The following is a 23171-nucleotide window of genomic DNA, read 5'->3' as shown; positions in this document are numbered from 1 at the left end:
TAGAAATTTTGTGACCAAAATCCATTGCTTGTCTGAGAAGATATCTTTTTGTATGGTATGTTGTTGGGTTTTTTTGCAGTAGGTCATAAACTTGAAAACGGTGTTAAAGAGCTTGGGACTGGATTTAAAGACAGGGAGGCTTTTATCTGTCATGGTGGTTGATCTGCAAATAGCTCTTGAAGAATCTGTTGAGGGAGAAGTGTGTGTGTACATGCATACTTAAAAGCAGGGAGCATGTTTTGGCTCTAAGTCAAATCGGCTTTACAGGTGGAATATTTCCTAGTTGCAGTCCATACTGCACCATATTGGGCACCACAAGTTCAGTTATGTTCTTGTCACGTTATGAAGAATAATAGGCTCACTAAGGACTGAGGAAAGTTAAAAAAAGTAAATGGCTGTCAAACTGCATACTTGCCAAATTTTGAAGTATGTGCATTTTTCTTCCTTTAAGTATAGGTGTAGTAATTGTAATAGTAGATAACGTGACTGTTCCAAATTGCACTGGAAAAAATTCATCGAAAAATTCGGTTTTCTTTCACAATTGCATTAGTGCTTTTGAAGAGAGGTCTGGAGAAAGTAATCTGTACCTGTTGAAAAAATTGTCAAACTGCAGGCACCCTTAAGGTATTAGGAAATACTGTAGTAAAGGTTTTCTTATAAGGTAACAAATGCCAGGTTTTTTTATCTGTGGCACTTCTGAAATGTTTTGGTTCTCATGCAGCAGCCTTGCAGATAGCACTTTTGTAGGATTTTTGCAGCAAGGATATTGTTTAGCTGTGTTTACTCAGAGAAGCTGTTATTTAGAAGATCATTTGATCATTAGGTTAAACTTGTATGAAGCAGTGTGAGCATTCCTGTTGAGTAAGAGTGACAGGCTTTTGGTTTTGTTTCTTTTTAATTGAGTAGGTATATTGGGGGCTGTAGAACTGAAGGTTTTTTTCCTTGTTACATATTTTAATATGATTGATTGAAGTTCATAATATTAACTGTTGCTCTAATTTTAGGTAAACATTACCAAATGAGGAGAAAAGGAAGATGCCATCGAGTATCGGCAGCCAGGCATTCTTCTTCCCCGTGCAGTATTAAACACTCCCCCACACGAGAAACCTTGACATATGCTCAAGCTCAAAGGATGGTTGAAATAGAAATTGAAGGTCGCCTGCACAGGATCAGTATCTTTGATCCTTTAGAGATTATATTAGAAGATGATCTTACCGCCCAGGAAATGAGCGAATGCAACAGCAATAAAGAAAATAGTGAAAGACCACCAGTTTGTCTGAGAAGCAAGCGGCATAAAAATAACAAAGTGAAAAAGAAAAATGAAGCTCTTCCGAGCTCACATGGTATACCTGCTACAACAGCTCCTCTTCCAGAACCAAAAGTACGGATTGTTGAATACAGTCCCCCTTCGGCTCCTCGGAGACCTCCAGTTTATTACAAATTCATTGAGAAGTCAGCAGAAGAACTTGATAATGAAGTTGAGTATGACATGGATGAAGAAGATTATGCGTGGTTAGAATTGATAAATGATAAGCGGAAAAGTGATGGCGTGTCAGTTGTTTCACAAAATATGTTTGAATTCCTTATGGATAGGTTTGAAAAAGAGTCGTATTGTGAGAACCAAAAACAGGGTGATCATCAATCTTTAATTGATGAAGATGCAGTGTGTTGTATATGCATGGATGGTGAATGTCAGAACAGCAATGTGATCCTGTTTTGTGATATGTGTAATTTAGCAGTACATCAGGAATGCTATGGGGTGCCATATATACCTGAGGGCCAGTGGCTCTGCAGACACTGTTTGCAGTCCCGCTCTCGGCCTGTAGACTGTGTGCTGTGCCCAAACAAGGGAGGTGCCTTTAAAAAGACTGATGATGATCGTTGGGGACACGTGGTGTGTGCTTTGTGGATTCCAGAAGTTGGATTTGCCAATACAGTTTTTATTGAGCCAATTGATGGTGTCAGGAACATTCCCCCAGCCAGATGGAAGTTAACATGCTACCTCTGTAAACAGAAAGGTGTTGGTGCCTGCATCCAGTGCCACAAAGCAAACTGCTATACTGCATTCCATGTGACGTGTGCTCAAAAGGCCGGTCTGTATATGAAAATGGAACCTGTGAAAGAACTAACTGGCAGTGGAACAACGTTCTCTGTGAAAAAGACTGCCTACTGCGATGTACATACTCCACCAGGTTGCACACGGAGACCTCTGAATATTTATGGAGAAGCTGAAATCAAAAACGGTGTTTGTAGAAAGGAAGGATCAGTCAGAACTGCTAGGTCTACATCAAAAGTCAGAAAAAAGACAAAAAAAGCCAAGAAAACAGTGGTTGAACCCTGTACAGTTATGCCAACAGTATCTGCTCCTTATATCCCCCCCCAGAGGTAAGCAAACTATCCAAGCAAGAAACCTTTACTTAAGTGTCTGCTTAATTTTAAACCAGTGCTTTTAGATGCCGACATGAAGTTTTTGTACATTTCTTACATGCTTTCCCTAATGGCCATTCTCAGAGGATTAGTGTTAGTTATGTATGTTGTACTTTGATGGAGTTGCATTAAAAATGCAGTAACTTCCTCAGAGAAATTAAATTAGTAAGTGATCAAGTGATCTGTCTTGTCCTCAGAAAACCTTTTTTTTTTCTTTGTCAGACCAAGTCATGTTGTGTGTTCAGTTGTCATTCACTGTACTTTTGAGGCTTAACCGCTGAATTCAGAATAGCAGATGTTAAAATATATTAAATATTTTAAAAAGACCAGCCAAGTTCAAGGTTAATTTTATTTGTAATTTTGGGATCTGAACTACTTTTTCTAATTTAAGAGCCCCAAAATAAAAATTACATTTGTGTCTATACATTTTGAATACTGTCCGTCTCACCTAAATTAAATATGAATTCACCCTGTAAGGTCTATGTAAGTGGGGCAAAAAACCTTCAAGGAAGTATTTTCCTATGGGGCAGAATAACTTTTTCTGAAACTTGTATTTTTCCTTTTGCAAATGCAATAGTGTTTATCCAGGCTTGAATGAATTTGATAACTTGCAGACTTTAAAAAAAAAATTAACAAGTAAGTGATGGTAAGTTAGTTACTTAATGTAGTCATGCAACCTGAAATGAATGGGCCTTCCTGTTCAATGACAGCTATCAAACATCTGTCATGTAACTTCAGTGAAATGTTAATGTTGTAAAGAAATTTAATTCAAACATTTGACAGTTTTAATACTAATCATGTCTTTGCTTTACCAAATTATACTTCATAAGGAGTATTAGTGTGTCTTTTGCAGTTCTTCCAGGAGTTTTTTTATCTGAGTGTGAATATAAGCCGTGAACACCAGAACTGAAATTGCTTCTTACATTTACCATACCATCTTTTTGTATTTTACCAGTGGTGATCTGGGAGCTGCCAGGTGGCTCTAGATTTGATGTGTTTGGCGATGTGACTCACCAGAAAGCAGGGTTGTCACAAGTTATGTGTTCATAAGTAATAATAGAATTGGGGTAGAAACTAAGTTTTTAATATCTTTATTTCAGGAGTTGAGAAATTCTACATGAACTTCAGTTAGTTGTATCTTAACAGTAGCATCTCTTTTCAGAATTTTTTCAGTTAATCTGAGGTAATGCATTTCAGCAGTGGAAACAATTTGCATCTGAGATTTGAGCAAGAAGTCTTTCTGTGGTAGAAAGATACAGTTTTGGCTTTTCTGAATGTTTTATACATAATATACTTGCACTGAGAAATGCAAAAATCACTATTGGGACAAAACCCAAATTTTTTTAGAGTATTTGGTTTTTTTCCCTAGCTACTACAACATCAATATATTTGTTTACCCCTTGAATTTTATTGTTAATAATTTAAGAACAGTCATTTGGAAAGTTTCTCAAAACAGGCACCACTTCCATGTGGAGGATTATTTACATTCAGAATGACAGGACTCTGAATGTAAAGGCAATGAGGGCTTTTAAAATAATGCAAGTAAACAATGCCTTTTAAGTAGCTGACTACCAAGTCTCAGGTAGTGGACAATTATATCTGTTTAAATTAATCTAAATAAATACATGTTTTGAGACTGCAGTCCTTTCCTGTAAGAAGTTTTGTTAATGTAAGAAGCTATTGACTGACAAAAAGCCTTCAGCTTCCAGGTGGTGCTTGCAAACATCAGATTCATTGCACTGTTCTCTGTTATGATTTGCTTGGTAAAATGGTATTTTTGTTTAGTGATGCACTGCAGCAAAGCTGAAGTTGACAGTAGGCAACTAATACTGCTGTTTAAACAGGAACTGTTGTCCATGGAAGGGGGGAGTTGGTGTAAAGGAACTTGGCTTTGTCTTAATTAGTACAGTCCCAATTGGTAGTTTAGTGTGGTTTTGTTTTGCTTTTTTTAAGGCAATATAAAGAAGAACATGAACTAAGAGTAGAGGATTAGAATGTATGTTCTCAGTTGTGCCTCTGGCAGTTCTTCCCATTGGTAACTTCTACAAAAGCCTGACTCTAAAAATGTTTTACCTTCAGTTTGCTGTTTTTTAATGGTGTCATGAGATGCCAGGAACAGAAATACAAAGACTTTTTTTTTTTTAGTTTTTAATGACTTCTTTTCAAGACTGCAGAGAAGTTCATCTTTCTTCTATTTATGCTGATTTTCATATTTCCCAAGACAAGTTTAGTTCCTGTACTTTTATGTCAAACATGTACAAAATGTGCACAGTTTAAAGCTGTTTTAAAGTTGAGCTTTGTTATAAATCACTTGTCTTCAGCCGAGGGAGACCCTTGCTTAAGTGCTTGTTGTAATGTGAACATGCTTAGTTCTAGATAACTGACACCTGAATTAAAAGCAAAACAGCAATAGGTATATTACAAGGAAAAGTGATTATGGTGCAGAGCCAAATCTCAGCTGTCGAGTTTTCTTTGGCTGTTCTTACTTTTAAATAATTTTTTTCCCCTTTAGGAAACACTCTTGTTTCTGTAGGAGTTAAGTACATACCCATAAACTAATAAAGAATTACATGGATCAATTTACAGCAGTCTTCATTTCAATGATCCCTGTTCTCTAATCTTTTTTTAATATGCTTTTTTTCCCTTGGAGCTGAAGCATGATTTGCCTTTTCAAAGAATTCAAGGAAGAGTAATTAAGGTCTTTAAATTACCAGAGAAAAAATATATACTCTCAGTATTTAAACACTTGTGCTTTTTTCCTGAAGAATTTAATGTTAATCTTTTCATACATCTGTTGAGATTGAGATACGTGGAGATGTTTAGTTTGGTTCACTTTCTTAATCATTAATAACTAGACTATATGTCTCCTTGGCGTATTACTGGCTCTTCAGAGTTGGTAGTTGAAAAAGTATACAAATGTGAAGATCATTGTGATCTTCAGATACTTGGTAAATGTAGCCCCTGAGCACACCTGGTGAAGCTTGAGGAAAACCATCTTCCAATTTACATTTAGTTTGAGGTGGAGTGTTCATGTGCTGTTTCCTTTCCCAGATAGTGAGTGACTATTATATGAAAGACTGGTTATTTGAATAACGCCATCTTTATAAGTCTGTTTCTAAAACACTTATCCTGAAGTTCAGACTATGTTAAAAAGACTGATGTAGATCAACATACTTCATAATTTCTACAGAACTTTTGTAGTGAATTTCTGTTTACCTTTGGGTCAGATTTCTGTGCTACTGCCTTGAATGATTTTGACCAGAATTTCTTACACAGGTGTCATACTCTAAGCTTTTGGCTGTTAAATTACATAGATAGTGTCATTCTGTAGGTCATTTATAATCTAATTATATAGCCTCTCAGCCTTTCATCTGTGGACTACTGATTTAAGAGTGTACAATCAGAAGCTGCTAACCGTTCATGATAAGAGATGAATGCTTGCCTCCTATCTCTCTCTCTTTTTTTTTTTTTCAAGTTTATTTATTTTTAATGCTGGGTCTGTTCTGTTCTGTTGCCTGGGTGTTTTAGAAAGCCTATACCTGAGTGTCTACTTCCAAACACGCAGTAGGTCATGTTAGAGCTTTAAGGTGGCTTCAGCTTTCAGTGCTGTCAATTCTAACTTGTAACTTGCTTAGCACTTGTAATATATATATGTAGGATGTACATCAGATCTTCCAGCTGTAGAACTGTGCTGCTTCTTTACTAGGAAATTCCGTTCAATTGTTGTTGAAATGTAAAACTGTTGAAGGTTGTTGGTTACATCTTTTACATTACAGGAGTGCTTGTATCATCATCTTTTTTAAATGTTTTAAGGGCAGAAATTAGCTTAGACTAAAAGTTGCATTTCCCACAGGATGGAACAGCTGTGCTATGTGGGGAGGAGAGTGGGGAAGGACTTTCTCAAACTATCCCTCTGTATGAGAGGGACAGACAACACCTGCACTTCTCGGCAAATGGTGGTGAGAAAAGTGTCCTCCCACCAGCTAGTTTGGCTAAACAAAGTGGCAAATTAGTTCTGGCAGTGTAGTATTCCTGCAGGTGATACGTAACTGTTGAATTTTGCCTGGTTGATAGTTTGGGTTTTTTTCCTAAAAGAATGCTAGAAGCATTCAATTTTGATTGCAGGTCCAGAATTTTCAAGTTAGGAAATCCTGACTTTTAGGGTTTGCTTGGCAATCTAAATCTATCTTCTTGTCTCTGTTAGTTGTTTTGTACTGACTCTTTGTTCTTTTCATGTGGTTTTTTGTTTGTTTGTTTGTTTGGGTTTTTTTCTGTTGCTACTCGTCCATGTTCGTTATAACTGTTGCCTTATTCAGCAAGCAGGATGGGTGCACAAACCAAAAGGGTTACAGTGTTAGCTGGGAATACTATGTGGTTTTTCATGTTTTGGAGTGCTTGATTTTTTAGTACAAATAGTATTGTTTTTGTGTAGTCTCTTGATCTTATGTGTCAAAAGAGGCATTTAAAATGTGTTCACCTGTTTGCAAAGCCAGTGTCAATATCCATGTTCTTTAAAAATGCTGTGAAACTATGATATTGTGGCTGTATACTTGGGGGAAAATAGAATGTGATATAAAATATTTAATCTTCAGTATTTTCAAGATATACACTGAGATACTGTTTGATCTGTGCAAGTACTGCTATTAAGTGGAAGGCTGATATTTTAAAGTATATAAACATTTACTTTCATCTTTAGTTTCTGTTTCTACATGGAATACTTGAAATTCAGACAGTATTTGAAATGCAATACTTGTACAGACAGCAAAAAACAAGCAAAAAAGCCCTACTTTCATAAGAAGTAGGAACACTGTAGGTTAGTGCATCAGGTGTGTTGCATCTTAATATTAGAAGATAATTAAAAGGTTATGAAAATAGGTAGAGTAGCAGCAGACAACTGAGAGCAAAAATTACTGAGACTCTTACAAAAATGTTTTCAGGTGTCTTTGCAAATCAACATTTATGTTGTGCACAGTAACCGATTATGTTGGCCTTTGCTTTTATTAGAAAGCATATTGCTCCTGGTAGTAAAACTGGGTTTCTGTTACTGTGTGTATTGAGGCAGAATCAGTATTTTCTTTTGGTTTATAATTTATCCAGTTGAGCTATCCTGAACTTTCTCACCAGGTAATTAAATGTAATGTTGCTGTGTCAACAGAGAAGTCTTGACTGTCTCGAAAATGAAGTATGGACCAGAAAAATAAATAATAAATAACCAGAAATGGATGAAATGCAATATAAGGCTAAAGGAACATTTACAAAGTCTTTGGGACACTGTTAGTCTGTATTCACAGATGATGCTTCATAATCATACACGTGGCTTGTGGGTTCTTTTGGGGATCTTTTAAATGTTTTTTGGGTACTGTGTTCTGGGTTTTTTCATACATTCAGAAAGGTTTTTAAGTGGGGGAAAAGAATAAGAAATTCTGCTTAAAATTCAGCATAAAAAAGCCACTGAAAAATACTGCTAGAGGCAGCACTACAAAGAAATTGGAAGCTGAATAAATCCAGATTAATGTCTGTTAGCTGCTTATCCTTGACTATACATGTATGTATACATTCACAAAACCATGTGAAAATAATTATTTTAATTCCAGGGGTGCATGATGTGTGACTGTACCTAATGCTTAGGTGTACCTAATACTTAGGTGATAGAATCACCTGGGTGAAGTGGCTGGGGATGCTACCAGTTATAATCCACTTGCATTTCTTGTCAGGTTGTTTGACTTTGAAACCTTTGTTTTACATGTAGAAACTACTGCTGATATCATCCTGATCTCTTTGCTTAAATAAAAAAAAAAATATTGCCTAAACCAAGAAAAGAGCTACTGTGGTGTTCAGTAGCTTTGCTTCAGTGGTATTTTATTTATTTTGAAGCTAGTTTGTCTTGACTCTGACTTATTAAATCAGGATTAATTAGTATGCTTGAAAAAGTGTGACTTATTTAGTAAGTTGTAAAGGTAGATCTTGATTTGGAATAAAAAGAATGGCATATAGCTGGTATTAAAAGTCACGTGGTTGACATCTGAGGGGTGATTCCTCTCCCCTGTCCTGCAAAAAAAAAAAAAAAAAAAGGAAATCCAGTGCTGTCTCATATTTAACTATGGCCTTTTTATAAAACGGATATAGGAATATGCATACATCATTAGTATTCTGTGTGTAATCTAAGGGGTTTGGTCCATAATGATTAAATATGTGATAATGCATTTATGAAAATAAGATTTGAGTGATTTTATTTTTCAGAACTTCTGAGTTTCATCAGTTGTGTGAATTTATATTAGTGTGGTTTTTTGGGGTTTTTTTGTGGCCATTAAAGGGAATTGTGTCTTGTGCTGTACAAAAACATCGTTTTCAGAATGTATTTTCTGAAGAACTGCCTCCTGGCAGTTTTTTATTCAATGGTCAAGTTACAGAGTGCACAAAAATTAATAGATAATTACTGAGTTTTCTTTTATTACAGATCAGGAGGTGATTTTTAATTAATATATCTGATGTGAATTTAGCCTTTTGATATTAGATTTCAAAATCATGTCTGGTTATGATTACTACAAAAAAAAGAAGTAAAGGAAAATATTTTAAGTAATTTTAAGGAAAAGTCATTATAGACGTATAGGAAGTATCAGAAGTAAATCTATGCATGTGATTGTTCTGAGAAGAGGTTTTCCAGTGTGACAGGGTGTGGGGTTTTTTACATGGTTTTTGGTTTTGGTGTTTTTGTTGTTGTTGTTTGTTTGTTGTTATTGTTTGGGGTTTTTTTCCCCCTTATCCAAAGATTTGGAACATCACAAACGTAATTATTAGAATAGAAGCAAGGTAACCTGTTATAACTAACAGAAATTTGACTTAAAGAACACAGCATTTTCTTACCTCTTAAGTTCAGTGTTCTACTTTTCCCGTCCAAACAAAATTTTACAAGCTGTTTGCTCAAGAAGAAAAATAAATGTTTCACAGTCACATGAAGCAAGACAAAGTGCTTCCTACATGTTCACTCAAAATCAAATACTATTTAAATACCAGTAAATGTGGGATAAAGAATAGCAACCTGGAGGGACTTTCAGGCTTCAGAAGATGTATCAGTAGATAAAATGTTGGACTCAACCTAGCACAGAAAGGCAAATTCAATATCTAGAGTTTTAAAGCATACGGACAAAAAGGAATAAAATCTGGACAGTAGTTATAATAAGAAAAGTGTGTATTTGTTACGTGGGGATTCTGCAGATCTGTGTTGCACAGAAGTTTAAATGAAATTGTTTTCAGTCTTTCCAGGAGTTGATATGTACCATGTTGGGTACGTAGCTGACTTCTGTTTGGTACAAAAGCAGTGTTATCCTTTTTCAAAAGGAAATAAAGACACAAATGGATTCTGATTTTTACATAGTTATTAATTTATACGTGTTCTCTTTAAAGTTGATCAGAACCATTTGTTTGGGTTCTTTTTATTTTTAAGTTGAGATGATATAGTTTTATTTTTTATCGAGGGATGGGATAACAAAACTGTATCTCTTCACTGTTTAAAAGAAAAAAAAAAAAGTGTATTGAAAGGTGAGTTTGGCACTGCTGCCAAAGGTTTTGCATGGGAAGAGTAGGGAGAGTTTCATCTGTCCAAGCAGGCTTTCTGATCTTCAGAAGCTGGAGCTTGGAGGAATAGTTGGTAAAGCTCCAGAATTAATTCCAATTCCACAAATAAATGCTTCCATAGCTTGTTATTCTGTTTTTCTGCTACATGCCATTGGAATTACTATAATTGTTTATAGGCAGTTTTTGTGTCTTTCCTGCTTCATCTGAGTCTTGGTATTTGTGGAACTTTGCTGAGCAAGGCTTGAAAATTCAAGTATTCTGGAAACTTAGTTTACTTTGTTGCAATTTGTTCAATTTGGGGGGGGGGCTTTAGGTTTTGTTCTGACAGGTTTTAGGAATGTATCTGCAATCTTTGGTAAAATAGGGGTATTTTATTTGCTCAGTAAAGTAGAACATAATTTGATTGTTTATGGGTATTACCATAGGTCAAGAGAAACTGGTATTTTAATGATACTGAATGAAATGTAAAAGTATAATACAGTTTTGGTGTCTTGCATGTACTTTTAATACTACTGTGCTGGATAAAGCAAGATGAAAATTACCAAACTGATGGAACTGGAGGCTCAGGACAAGTACTGGAATTACAATACAAGATTTAGTTCATGTTTAAAAATTGGTTTTAATGGGTATTTGATCTTAGTGTGGGTATCTGATTATAACAGCTTTTCCTATTAAGTTCCTTGTGCTTGAGTTACTATGGCAATGCTGTCAAAAATCACATGCTTGCTCAAGGAAATGTTCCCTCCAGTTTACATTTCAAAAACTTAAGTATGGAGAGATGTTATAGAAATCTTCATATATTCAGTAATACTGAAACAGTATTTGGGGTTAAAAAGCATGTATGGTCTGTGGAGTGGTTAGGGATGATTAATAGATAAAGGACTGTTTATCTTTCATTGGCTTTCTTAAGTTAAACTGCTACATTGTTAGTTACTAAAAATACTGGTTTCACTTTTGCCTGTAACCAGTTGCCGTAGTTGCCACAGGGACATCTAACTGAAATTGTGAGGGGAAGGTAGTCATGGGTTGAAGAATGAAGCTGTGAGATTGCTGATGTGAGAAGCACATCTCTTAACAGTGACAAAAATGATTTTATGCATTTACATAAAAGGTGAGGAAACAAGGACTGAGTAACAGATTCAGCTCATCTGATTGCATTGACCAGTGCATTAAGTGTATCACCCCTTTACAGGGTAGATTATCCATCAAATGTCTCTGTGTGAGCAGGAGACTGTAGGCACTATTTGAAAGGTCCAGTTGAAAAAAGACCTTTCCCTGTTTAAAGACAAGCAGGGAATTGTACACTATCCCCAGATCGTGTTTGTAGTGCACACCAGTGTTTTACAGTCAGATACAGGCAGGGCTGGGGAAGGGAAGTAATACTGGCTTTCTCAGTTGGCTGTGGCATGAATAAAACCGTTCTGAAAAATGTGTTGACATCTGTGTAGTTTTGGTATGTAGCTCTAAAAAAAAAGGAAAACGAGTGAGTATGACTGCTACTGCCAAAACATTAAAAGGCTGCAGTGGTCATCAGCTTGAAGCCTAATGCTCTTTTATGAGACCAGTTATATAGCAGCAGTTACTGAATTTCATGGGAACACAGGCACCTTTTTAAGAATTTTAAAATTCCTCTTTATTTTATGTAACTGGTGAGTTGAGGGAAAATTACGGAGTTTTTCTCCCAATACTTTTGGTATACTTGACTTGCCATTAGAAATTAAAACAATACAGAAAGCTGTTTTTTGCTGATGTGCTTATACTGGGAAAAGGTTCTAGGGTGGATGGATACCTTAGAAAAAAAATTAATTTGCTGAGGTGTTTTGTAGTTTTTGGGAGGTTCCTTAAGTTCTATAAGCCTTGCCTCTGCATGGGGGATTTGTCAACATAGTGTAGCAATTAATCCTGTCTTGTGCAAGTCAGACCCTGGATTGCAAAAACGATAAAGTCTTCAAACAGCTCTCCCTTACCTGCCTCAAAGATATACTTTTTTTTTTTTTCCCCTGCTCTTAAGGAATGTATTGGGGGAGGGGGAAGGAACTGAAATGTACAGCAAACTCTATTAAGGGTGGGAGCTTCAAAATCAATACCCAGGGTGTGCTACTTCTAGGGTTCTACAGCAGCAGTGTTTCATTTCCCTTAAACAGCTGTATTGTGTGTCAAAATTTAAAGCCTTTGGGACAGTAAAAGTCTACTTGGAAGTATCAAATTAAGCAAAAAGATGTTTAAAAAACTGTGATACAGTCAGTGGTTGTTAGGGTCTAACAGCAGATGTAACGTCCTCATTACATCAGTAAGTTCATAGTGTAGAGGCTCTGTAGATACTTGCCATGTGAAGTGTCTCAGACCTCTGTATTTTGAGAAGTATGTTGCCACTCTGTGTGTGGTGTCTAAATGGAATAAGAAGAGCCAGTATTTGGTTTTATTTGGAGGGAAGGCAGAGAGGAGTAATTTCCAACACCTTGTTAAGTAGTTTCTGCACTCCAAATTACCTTCTGTTTATTTATATTTTTCAAGTTGGAGAGTATCTGCTGTGAACATCTTTCTTATGCTTATTTTAGCACTTTACTGTTATAATTATCTATGAATAGATCAGTTCATTATGTGAATGGGCAAATGTACTTAAAGCTGTAGTTAAAGATGTTTGCTTAGTCTTGCCACATCTGATGGGCATGAAGCCAAGACACTTTTCTTCATGTTATGATTCTCTGATCTTTCCAAATAGGTTTGTATTTGGCTGTGCTTTTTTCGACTTGGTTCAGTAGGTTTTACTGGTTCCAAGAGATGTGAAAGTAATTACTTGATTTTGATTGCATTCCATAATTAATTGTAATTATGTTGTTTGAAGTTTAACATGGTCACATCTGTTCTGCGTTGAGTAAATATTTTTGGAGCCTGCATCTGCCCTCCAGTGAAAGACTTATAAGGCAGTCTGAAGTCCATCTGCAGGCTTTCTAAGCTTTTAGTTAAGCTAAAATTTTTAAGAATGCCTAACTGGCTTAGTTATTAATTGAAAAAACCATGTCATTGAGGAACCGAAAGATACAATGGCATTGTATTTTGAGGAAAACCTTCACTCTGCTTTTACCCAGTGGTAACTGAAATCTCTATAGCCACAGTTAGTGTGGCACTGAGTAGACCTATTGCACCTTATCTTCTACACAGCCCAAAAACCCCACCAGGGATGGATGACTTTTCGTGAACTCAGGGTAAATTCACTTGTATGTTTGTCTAAAAAATGTTTCCAGACATTCTTAAAAATCGTTTTACCCAAGGTTTACTTACAACTTGACATTTTATTTAGGTATTTGACTACTTTACTTTCATCCTTACCTGCAAAACTGTTTTATTCCTAATATTAAAAGGAAAAAAGCAGCAAAATACTAGTATGTGTATACATTTGTGATTTTTACTTAAATGTCTCATGTTACTGCTCTACAAATCAGACACTTACTGAATTAGTATTTGCCTAGCTTAGTATTAAATTTTATTGGAGAATATCTGATAAACCCTCTACTACTGATTGTAGAGTTTTGTTATGGGTAGTAATATACTGAATGAAGAATTAACAGATTTTATTGTTATTATCTTTTGTGTAACTGTTTTACATCCATCTCTCTCTCCAACTCACCCCTGCCCCCAGATAACTGAACAATCTCTGTAACAATAAAGGTGGTTGGTGCCTTGGGGCATCCCGTGTTAATTTTGCATGGGCTGCCACTGGTAGCAAATACCTGCATTATCATACATAACCACTAACTTTTTTAAACTTTCTTTAGGCTGTGATTTTAAGATACTGTAGGCACAGAGAGCTGAAGATCTGTTTCAGATAAACTTTTTTTTTGAATGTAAATTTTGAGAGGCCAGTGTCATGTGTGAGACTTGGACATTCTAACGTCATCATTTGGAAAATAATAGTCAATATTGTTGTGTGTGATGTTCATATAGCACTCTCCTAGAGTATTTGGAAATGAGTATATGCAAAAGTATATGCATTTGTTAAAAAGAAACTTGGAGCAAATATTGATTGATCTGGGTACTTTGCTTAACTATCATCCTCACTTGTATCTTTTCTGTGTGCTGTTTTCATTGTATGTGTGGGGTAAAATAATAACTATTCTTGTAGTTTACATTTTCTGTTCTGTTTATTTGTCAAAAAATTGATAATAATAGATAACTAAGACAAGCCTTTTGCTACATGTTTTTATGTAAACAGTTTGAAGACATTGTCTTTAAAATAAACTACTAATTCTGTTTGTAGTTGGCAACAAATGATCTGAAGACTTTCACAGTGATTTAGAGCTTTATTTCTGATTTTATTTTCAATAGGAAAATTATTCTGAAATGTATATAAAATTTTAATCTCAGTGCTAATCTGGGATTGATTTTCAAATAATGATAATGAAAAAATTGATTCCCATTAGCTTCATAAAGTACCTTAATGTATTTAGTAGAAACTCCAGTGTCAAGCAGATGTGTTTGATTGTAGTTTACTGTTCAGAAATAATTGTACTAGGAGGGATGTTGTTGAAAGAAATTTGTAACATTGTGGTTACTTCTGGTTTTACAGTTTTTATATATTCGATGTTTAACTTCTATGCTTGTATAGACAAATACATTTTATGCTTTGCTGGGAAAAATACAATGTCCGTTTTTCCATGTTTTAGATTAAATAAGATTATGAATCAGGTGGCCATTCAGCGAAAGAAGCATTTTGTTGAACGAGCACACAGTTACTGGTTGCTTAAAAGACTGTCTAGGAATGGTGTTCCACTGTTGAGAAGGCTGCAGTCCAGTTTACAGTCACAAAGAAACACACAACAGGTACGTGACATACTTTTTACTTATGAGTAAAAAATTAACTAGAAAGTAAAAACTTTCTCTTATTCAGGACTGAGTAAATTATTTACCTTATTGTGAAGTGTTATTACCTGTATTGGTGATTGGGAATTATCTAATACTTTTTAATTTTTGAGCTATTAAAAAAAATTGTATGGATTTTTTCCTTTGTTTTACTTAAATGTTTCAGAAAAATACTGTCATCAAAACTGTCATAATATCATTATTTTTTGACTAGCATTATGGTTTTCTGGAACTCATTACTCAATATGCTGTGAGTTAGATAAAAAAAAGTTATTTTAAATTATTCAAAAGGTGCAATGCAAATACCATATTTGACACTTGAAAAAAACAGGTAAAGGGTTAGACAGCTAATTTACAGTTTTCAAATTTAGATCCTTATTGCCCACCAGATTCAGTAATAACAGAAAAAGAGGCAAGTTGTTGATGAAGTTCAAAGACATATTTCAACTTTTAGTTTCACTTTGACACAATTGTGGGATTGTAGACAAGCATAAATTTATGCTGATACATTTTTCCAGTAAGACCCATCCTAGCTACAGGTTGTCTGGATTGGTTATAAAGTTGTACACACTTACCAGTCAAGTGCTGAAAAACATCAAAACAGTGGCTACCGATATACTGCTCTTTTGATTTCAAGTCTCTGGGTAGCTTAAAAAAATAATTAAAACTCCTGAGTTGTATATATGAATCTGTGTGTGTAGACTTTGAAATGCTAATGCATCATGTTATAGAGCATCCCAGTTACCTTTTTATAACTGAATGGAATATGTAGTTGGCTTTGAATATGTAGTGTTCTTTCCATTCTCTGTGTGTTTGACTTTCAGTGGAATTGTTCTTGTAAAATAGCCTCTAAAAATTAGGAATTAATTTTATAATAATTTGCTTGTATTAAATTGAGATTCCCCTCCCCCTTCAAAGCTGAACCGTGATTTTTGTTAGAATTGTACTTCTGTTTACTGATTAAGTCATTATTGATGTTATAAAAATATCATTGTCAACACTGCTTCCTAATTATTTGATCAGTCACGTTTGTATGTGTATTTTTTTAGCTTTTCATGTGAAAAACTAATTAGTAATTCCTAGAACAAATGAGGTTGAAAAGAACCTCTGGAAGTCATCTGGTACAACCTCCAGGACCACTAAGCAGGACCACTTAGAACAGGTTGCCAAGCACCACGTGCTGCTGGCTTTTGCATATCTCTAAGGGTGGAAACACCACGATCTCCCTGGATAGCTTGTGCTTGGTCACCTTCACAGTTTAAAAATAAAAATTAAACAATATAAGTGTTTCTGATGTCCATTCTCACTTTGTGCCCATTGCCTCTTGTGCTGTCACTGGGCATCACTGAAAGGAGTGTGGCTCTGTCTTCTTTGCATCTTCCCTTCAGGTATTTTTGTGCATTGGTGAGATTTCTAAACCCCCACCCCTCACCCCCCCGCCTTTTCTCCTCTAGGCTAAACAGTCCGAGCTCTCTCAGCCTTTCCTCATAGCTGGGATTCTTAAATTCCATTTAGGTGGATTCCTTTTAGGTGGCATTAACTTTGAATATAAATTGACCACTTATTTATCTATTTTCATTGCTTCTGTGTTGCTCCATTTTGATACTATTTTTTGGGTTGTAATTTCTGTAAAATAATTTTATATTCTACTTCTCCGTGAGAAATTTCTGTTCTGAAGAGTGTAACCTTGCAGTTACCTAATAATAGTTGAAATTCATTTATTCGGATAATAAACTTTTTTTTAAAAGAGCTCGAGTCCTTAAAAATAGTAAAGTCCAGCACAGAAATGTAGGGCTGTTGTGGCAGTATAGAACTAGACCGTTGTTATTGTCTGAAAAAATTATACATGCTAGTTGCGCTTTAGGAAGTATTTTTATAGTGAGATGGCATGCAACTGGCTGCAACAGCTCTAAATATTTAAATAGTCACTATCACAATAAAACAATTATTAAAATTCATGTTCAGTTAAAACAAAATGGGCCTTAGATAGGACCTTTTTAAAATTCCATTGCCTGTTTACACTTTAGTACAAAGACTATTTCTTTATTTTTTTTTCTAAATTTAGAATGATTTATAAGTAAGGAAATAATGAAAATATTTTCCAAATCAATTGGAAGCTATTTATATTGGTCTGTTAAAAACTGGGGCACTTCTGAGACTATTCTTTTGAAAAGAAAAAAGCAAGTTTCGTGGTGAGCTAATGTTAAATGATTCTGTTGATGAAAAATGTGTAGGGAGTGCTTTTCAGTGAGTAGCACGTGTCCTGTGTATGATATTGAGTCTTCTCCGTAGCACCTTCTGTTTGTATTTATTAAAGCAGTCATAACTGTGAAGCATTTAATGCATTAGTCATCTTTGTTACTCCTAAGTATAAACCAAATTATAATCAAGACCTTAATAAACAGCTGTGGCATAGCCGTTGTGAAAACGCCTCAGAGTTTTTGAAGTAGAGATGATTGGTTTGTTTATTTCAATCCAGATGGGAAAATTCTTTTTATTTTATTTGAGAGGTCAGAATATCAAGAAACCTAAGTAGGTTTTCAGTCAGTTAAAGAAATATAAATACTGATGTAATATAGATACAGAAGAGATTTTTTTTTTTTTTAAATTGTTATTTGAACTGAAAAGACATGTTATGAGGAACCAAAACCCTGAAAATAGTTTCAAGATGCCTGGCGGAATGTGAGTTTGATTCTTTCTCTTTGTTGGCTAATTTGACAAAAGGAGAGACTTTCATGATTTATATTTACTTTCAAATAAATGTGTTCCGGAGCTCAATGCTCTGATATGCTTTTGAAGGTGATGTTTATATCAAGTAAGAATTCTCAACCAGGAGAGAAGGTCTTGGTGTATATACACTGCCTCACCATGTGCAGGAACTGCACGTTCTCTGAGAGAATGTTTTATACTGTCACTTCTCTCTCCACCTAGAAATTCAGGAAAGGTATTGGAATATTCCTAATAAATTTATGTCCCCATTTGTTTTAGCTTTTTTTCTGTACTTAAAAAATGCTTGAATAAAAATAAGGCATGAAATTTAAGTGTAGAAGCCTGTTGCTGCTGTAGTGAGGTTGGTTTGAAAGGCAGAATTAGGAGAAATAAAGCAGAAGGTGCTGGTGAGTTAAGGTCATACCTGCACTGAAGATTTCAGTAAGAACGCAGGTTGCAACCAACTAAATTTTTTTGACTGATTGGCATACAAGTGCCAGCAGAGAGTCTTGATAAAACTAATTGTATTGCTCAAGGTCCAGTTTCATCACTGTAATTCTATTTTTGTTTGGTTTATATTAAGTTACAGTCTCCGTAAGGAGTGAGGCTGTTCTCATGTATTGACATCCAGCATAAGGAGGGATGTGCTGCTACAGTATTGCTGATAGTATGCAGAGACTGGTAGCATATTCCTGGTGAGACCATTTCTCACTTGTTCTTCTGCATGTTCTGTGTGTAGACTTAGAAGTTTTTCTCTCAGTATTAATAAATGTGTAAGTTTTAGCTTTGCTAGATAATACTATGTTCAACAAGAACTAAGTTCATCAAAAAATCCTAGAATCAAAGAATGGGTTGGAAGGGACCTGAAAGATCCTCTAACTCCCTGCCATAGGCAAGGAAGCCTTTCCCTAGACCAGGTTGCTCAATGCCCCATCCAGCCTGGCCTTGAACACTGCTGGGGTGGGGTATCCACAGATCCTCTGGGCAGCCTGTTCCAGTGCCTCACTACCCCCACTGTAAAGAATTTTTCCTTAATATCTAACTTAAATTTCCCTTCTTTCAGTTTGAACTCAATATTCCTTGTCCTATCAGTACAGTTCCTGATTAAGAGTCCCTCTCTGAACAAGAATTTCTTTATAAATTTTTCTTGTGTCATTAGCCAGATGAAACTTCCTGGCTTTCGGAACAGTTATGGGAAGAAAGACTTGGAATAAGATGAACTCTTTACCAGAAAGTTTCTCTTTCAGAAAGCTAAATTTTTTGAGAGGAACTCTTTGTATCTTAAGTTTTTACTGGTTGAGTGTTGGAAACCAGTGCTTTTCAGCTTGCCTCTGTCTTTTAATTTAATTAAGGTATATGTTGTATGTCAGATAATAAATAGGTTAGAGCAAAGGAGGGTTATCTTAGCTACAGTCTGCCAACATAACTTTGCATAGAAGTGTCAAAAAATTGGAGGCTTGCTATTAACCCCCAAGCCAGAATGACATTCAGGAGAGGAGTGAAAAGTGTGCACTAAAAAAAGGCAAACGGGGTGCTCTTGATACTTTGTGTCACATATGCAGATTTAGGTGGTTGTACCTATTTTGTGGAATGAAAGACCTGCTGTAACATTTTTTTCTTTCTGTATTTAAATTTCCTGACCCACCCTAAAGCTAGTATGGTTTTGTTGACTGAACTTTTAAAAAGCAGGCTCAGTTCCCCAGTTCCAAAATTGCATTCCATAAATTGTGCAGTTATACAGGGAAAAAGAACGACTCTGAACATTTGCAAGCAAAGGGAAGACAAACCTTCCACTTCTGGCAATCACCACAAGTTAATTTTGGCCCTGAAAAACAGTAGAACTGAAAAAAACCAGTATAGCTATGTCAGTTAAGAGTTCGTTTGCTTTTGCACACGTGGGATCTGTGCTCAGAGATGAAGGGGTGTAGGAGAACAGCACTTAGTGGCAGCGTAGACTTGCTTTTTCAGTGAGTCTCTGAGAATTTTAAGGAATTGGAAATGTGCATATTAATTTTCTGTCAGAGTTTACTTTGAACTATTCTGACCCTAGACAGTTAAATTATTATGTCTACATCAAGATTTAACTCTTTAAAAGAATTATAACTTTCAGTTGTAGTAGTCATGAGGAAAGGGAACTAGAAGTTTCTAATATTTTTAGATTGGGATTTTTTGGTGTGTTTTGGGTTTTTTTGTTGTTGATTTTTGGGTTTAGGGTTTTTCTCTTACTGAAAAGAGGAACAAACTTGGTTTTAGATTGCTGTATTCTAATAATTGGTAGTTAAGGATTTTCAACTTCAGTTAAGTCAGAGATTTGAATAAAACTAATTTTGTAGCTTTTATGTGTACTTGTCTTTACTTTTACAAAGTATATAAAGCAATGAAATATGATGCACATGATAGAATCATAGCACTGGTAAATATATTAGGTAAAGTTTTTAAGCTACCATTTTTTACAATTCTATTTTTTAAACCTTTTGTCTGAAAAATTGTACAAGGTTCCTTTAGAGAACCTCTGGTACTTCTAAATTGTCTTTCTCTTAAGAAAGTTATTGCTATCACTGTAATAATTTGTAATGTTGTTTATTGTTCATCTGCTTAGTCACTTTTCTTTATTCCTCTGTCTTCTGTTTTTTTTGGAATTTATTGGTTTCATTTTAGCTTTTAAATCCCCCCCACAAAGATTACTTACCAAGTGTGTTGCATTATGCAAGTTACCAATAGGCATACAATGTTTTGGATGTCTTTCAGAGACTCTTTTATGAAATACTAATTTTTTAAATGTAATAATGATAATATTCCAACACAGATGTTTCTTTTGTGTACTTGGTACTGATATCAGGACTTCTGTTTACTTTTGTCCTCATATCTGGTGAATTTTCAATACCATTTGAATTCTATGTGCAGTTTTCCAGTATTTTCCCTTTTCCCTATAAAAAATAGTAACAAGAAATGCTCTGGGTTTTGTATGTACAAATCAAACTAAATACTGCAAGTGTTTAAACATTACTTACTCTTAAAAATGTGTAAATTGCATTGTCATCCATTCTCTGAAAGGTTCTATTACTGCGTTACTAATCTGCAGTACTATTTGAAGTTACTGTATTATCTAATAAACAGCTTTTCATCTCCTCTGTTCAGAAGCCATAATGATTTTGTTCTGTTACAAGTGTGTCCTAATTCTGCTGGGTGTGGGGGAGGTGGACTGTGTTGACCGCAAGAATAATTTGTTTCTACCAGGCTGGAGTTTCTGAAGAAACTGATGTTGTTTTCCTGGTTTTTTGATTTTGATGCGAAAATGCCATATTGTATTTTGCAGCTTGTTATCTTTATGAGTTGCTGTTTGCTGTATTGCTCCTTCTCATATAAACAGCTGTCACCATAGGAATGCTCTCCAGTTTATAGGTTTTGGTTTCAGATAGACCCCTGAGAAACTTCGGAAGATACCCTCACCAGAGGTTTTTCTTTTGGTTCAGTGTGAAGCTTATGACCAAGTGCCATAGTTATAAGACAGTAGTTTCTCTCTTCATGTGCCTACATTCTGTAATTATATAAAACTATCTTATAAAAAGAGGTACACATTTTTCATTTAATGAAAACTTTTTTGATTCCTTTCTTAGAGAGAAGATGATGAAGAAATGCAGGCCTTAAAAGAAAAATTGAAGTACTGGCAGAGGCTGCGCCACGATCTTGAAAGAGCACGTTTGTTGATAGAACTTATACGTAAGCGTGAAAAATTAAAAAGAGAACAGGTAAATGGAGCACCTTTTAATTTGGTGAGACTTTTCTGAAGGAAATAATTTAAATGTTTTCACACATGGTTTTCAGTAGAAGAACTGCTGTCTTTTAGTCCTGATGTAGGGTCAAGTAACGTATGTGCCTACATGCAGTCAAACTGTTTAAAATATATAAAATTTTTGTAGAGTCATAGAATGGCTTGGGTTGGAAAGGACCTTAAAGATCATCTAGTCCAACCCCTCTTTATTGAACAGGGACATCTTCAATTAGATCAGGTTGCTGAAAGCCTCATCCAACCTAACCTTTAATTTTCACAGGGATAAGGCATCTACCACCTCTCTGGCTCACCTGTTCCAGTGGTTCACCCTCATTGTAAAAAAAAAAAATAAAATTACTCTTTACATTTAGTCTGAATCTGCCCTCTTTTAGTTTAAAATTGTTACCCCTTGTCCTGTCACTACAGGCCCTACCAATCAGTTTGTCCCCATCTTATGAACCCCCTTGGCTGCAGTGAGGTCTCCCCAGAGCCTTCTTCAGGCTGAACAATCCCACTTCTTTTAGCCTTTTTTCAGAGCAGAGCTCCAGTCCTCTGATCTTATCTGTGGCCCTCCTCTGGACTCATCAGATTCTTTACTTAAACTTTGAACATAGGAGTACAACTAAAATTTAATTATAAACATATTACCTTTAAATTTTTACTATTTTTCACATTGTTGGTAAATTGTGAAGCTATTCTTATGTAACATCTTTTCAAGGAAAAGAGATACATTTAAAAGTGGAACAAAATTCTTATACATAAAATACATACTTGAGTTCTGGGAAGCTGAAGGAATGAGAGGTTTTCAGCTGATGATTTTATAAGGAAAAAAATCAAATGTCAGACAAATGCCAACTGATGATACTGAAAGTAATATTGAACTCATTTACTTAAATTTATATTTTATTTCATATCTAAAGTATTATACGGTTGTTGCAAAACAACTTTAATACAGTATGTTAATGAAAAATGCTCAATTGGATAATTGTTACTTCTTTAGGTCAAGATTGAGCAGGTTGCTATGGAACTTAGGCTTACTCCATTCACTGTACTTCTGCGATCAGTTCTGGATCAGCTGCAGGAAAAGGATACTGCTCGTATATTTGCTCAGCCGGTGAACCTTAAAGAGGTGTGTTTGCAGCTGTGTTTCCTGATGTTTACATATGGGTTGGTGGCACTTAAGTGCCAGAAACAAGTCATTGCATACAGGGTTGGAAGCAGTATTATCTTTTAATCTTTATTCTGATAATTTAAATTATGAGTTATGCTTTACAGCTATGAAAATCTTTTATTGTTTATATACCAAAATAATATCTGGAAAATACTTTTATGGAACGATGTGTACATGTTGATATTTTGCAATAAGATGATTTTGATGAAGCAAATTAAGGGTATCAAAAACTGAAATGTTGATACTATGTTCCTATTTGCAGGTGAAACTAGACAGAGTATGTGAATATGTACATATACAACATGTAGATGTGTGTACAAAACATGTAGACATGTCTATATAAATTAAATGAATGTGTGTGTAGATACTCTGTAGACATCTGTTTATTATACAGAGAATCATAGACTCATTAAGATTGGAAAAGACCTCCAAGATCGAGTCCAACCTTTGACCTAATACCATCATGCCCACTAAACCATATTGCAAAGTGCCTCATCCACTTGTTTTGAACACTTCCAGGGACGGTGACTCTACCACTTCCCTGGGGAGCCTGTTCCAATGCTTAACTACCCTTTCAGTGAAGAAATTTTTCCTGATATCCTGAACTGCCCCTGGTACAACCAGAGGCCATTTGCCCTTGGCCTGTCACTAGTTGCC

At 35.3% G+C, this 23171-nt stretch overlaps 1 protein-coding gene across 6 annotated transcripts in view; it reads left to right on the top strand.

The window, feature by feature from the left end:
• The window catches only part of BRD1 (bromodomain containing 1), a 65160-nt gene that overhangs the window by 12898 nt on the left and 29091 nt on the right, over positions 1 to 23171 (top strand). For all 6 annotated transcript variants that reach the window (XM_050324215.1, XM_050324214.1, XM_050324218.1 and 3 more), the window contains 4 exons: positions 1005 to 2385; positions 14667 to 14823; positions 21189 to 21320; positions 22344 to 22472. In XM_050324215.1, the coding sequence (XP_050180172.1) occupies positions 1019 to 2385; positions 14667 to 14823; positions 21189 to 21320; positions 22344 to 22472 (1785 nt within the window). In that variant the 5' untranslated portion in view covers positions 1005 to 1018. The remainder of the gene's footprint in view (positions 1 to 1004; positions 2386 to 14666; positions 14824 to 21188; positions 21321 to 22343; positions 22473 to 23171) is intronic.

The sequence above is a fragment of the Myiozetetes cayanensis genome, unplaced genomic scaffold, assembly GCF_022539395.1.
Source record: "Myiozetetes cayanensis isolate MyiCay16 unplaced genomic scaffold, myiCay2020 scf3, whole genome shotgun sequence".
Taxonomy (NCBI): Eukaryota; Metazoa; Chordata; class Aves; order Passeriformes; family Tyrannidae; genus Myiozetetes; species Myiozetetes cayanensis.
Note: the sequence above shows the minus strand (reverse complement) of the source record. Positions and strands in the feature narration are given on the sequence as shown.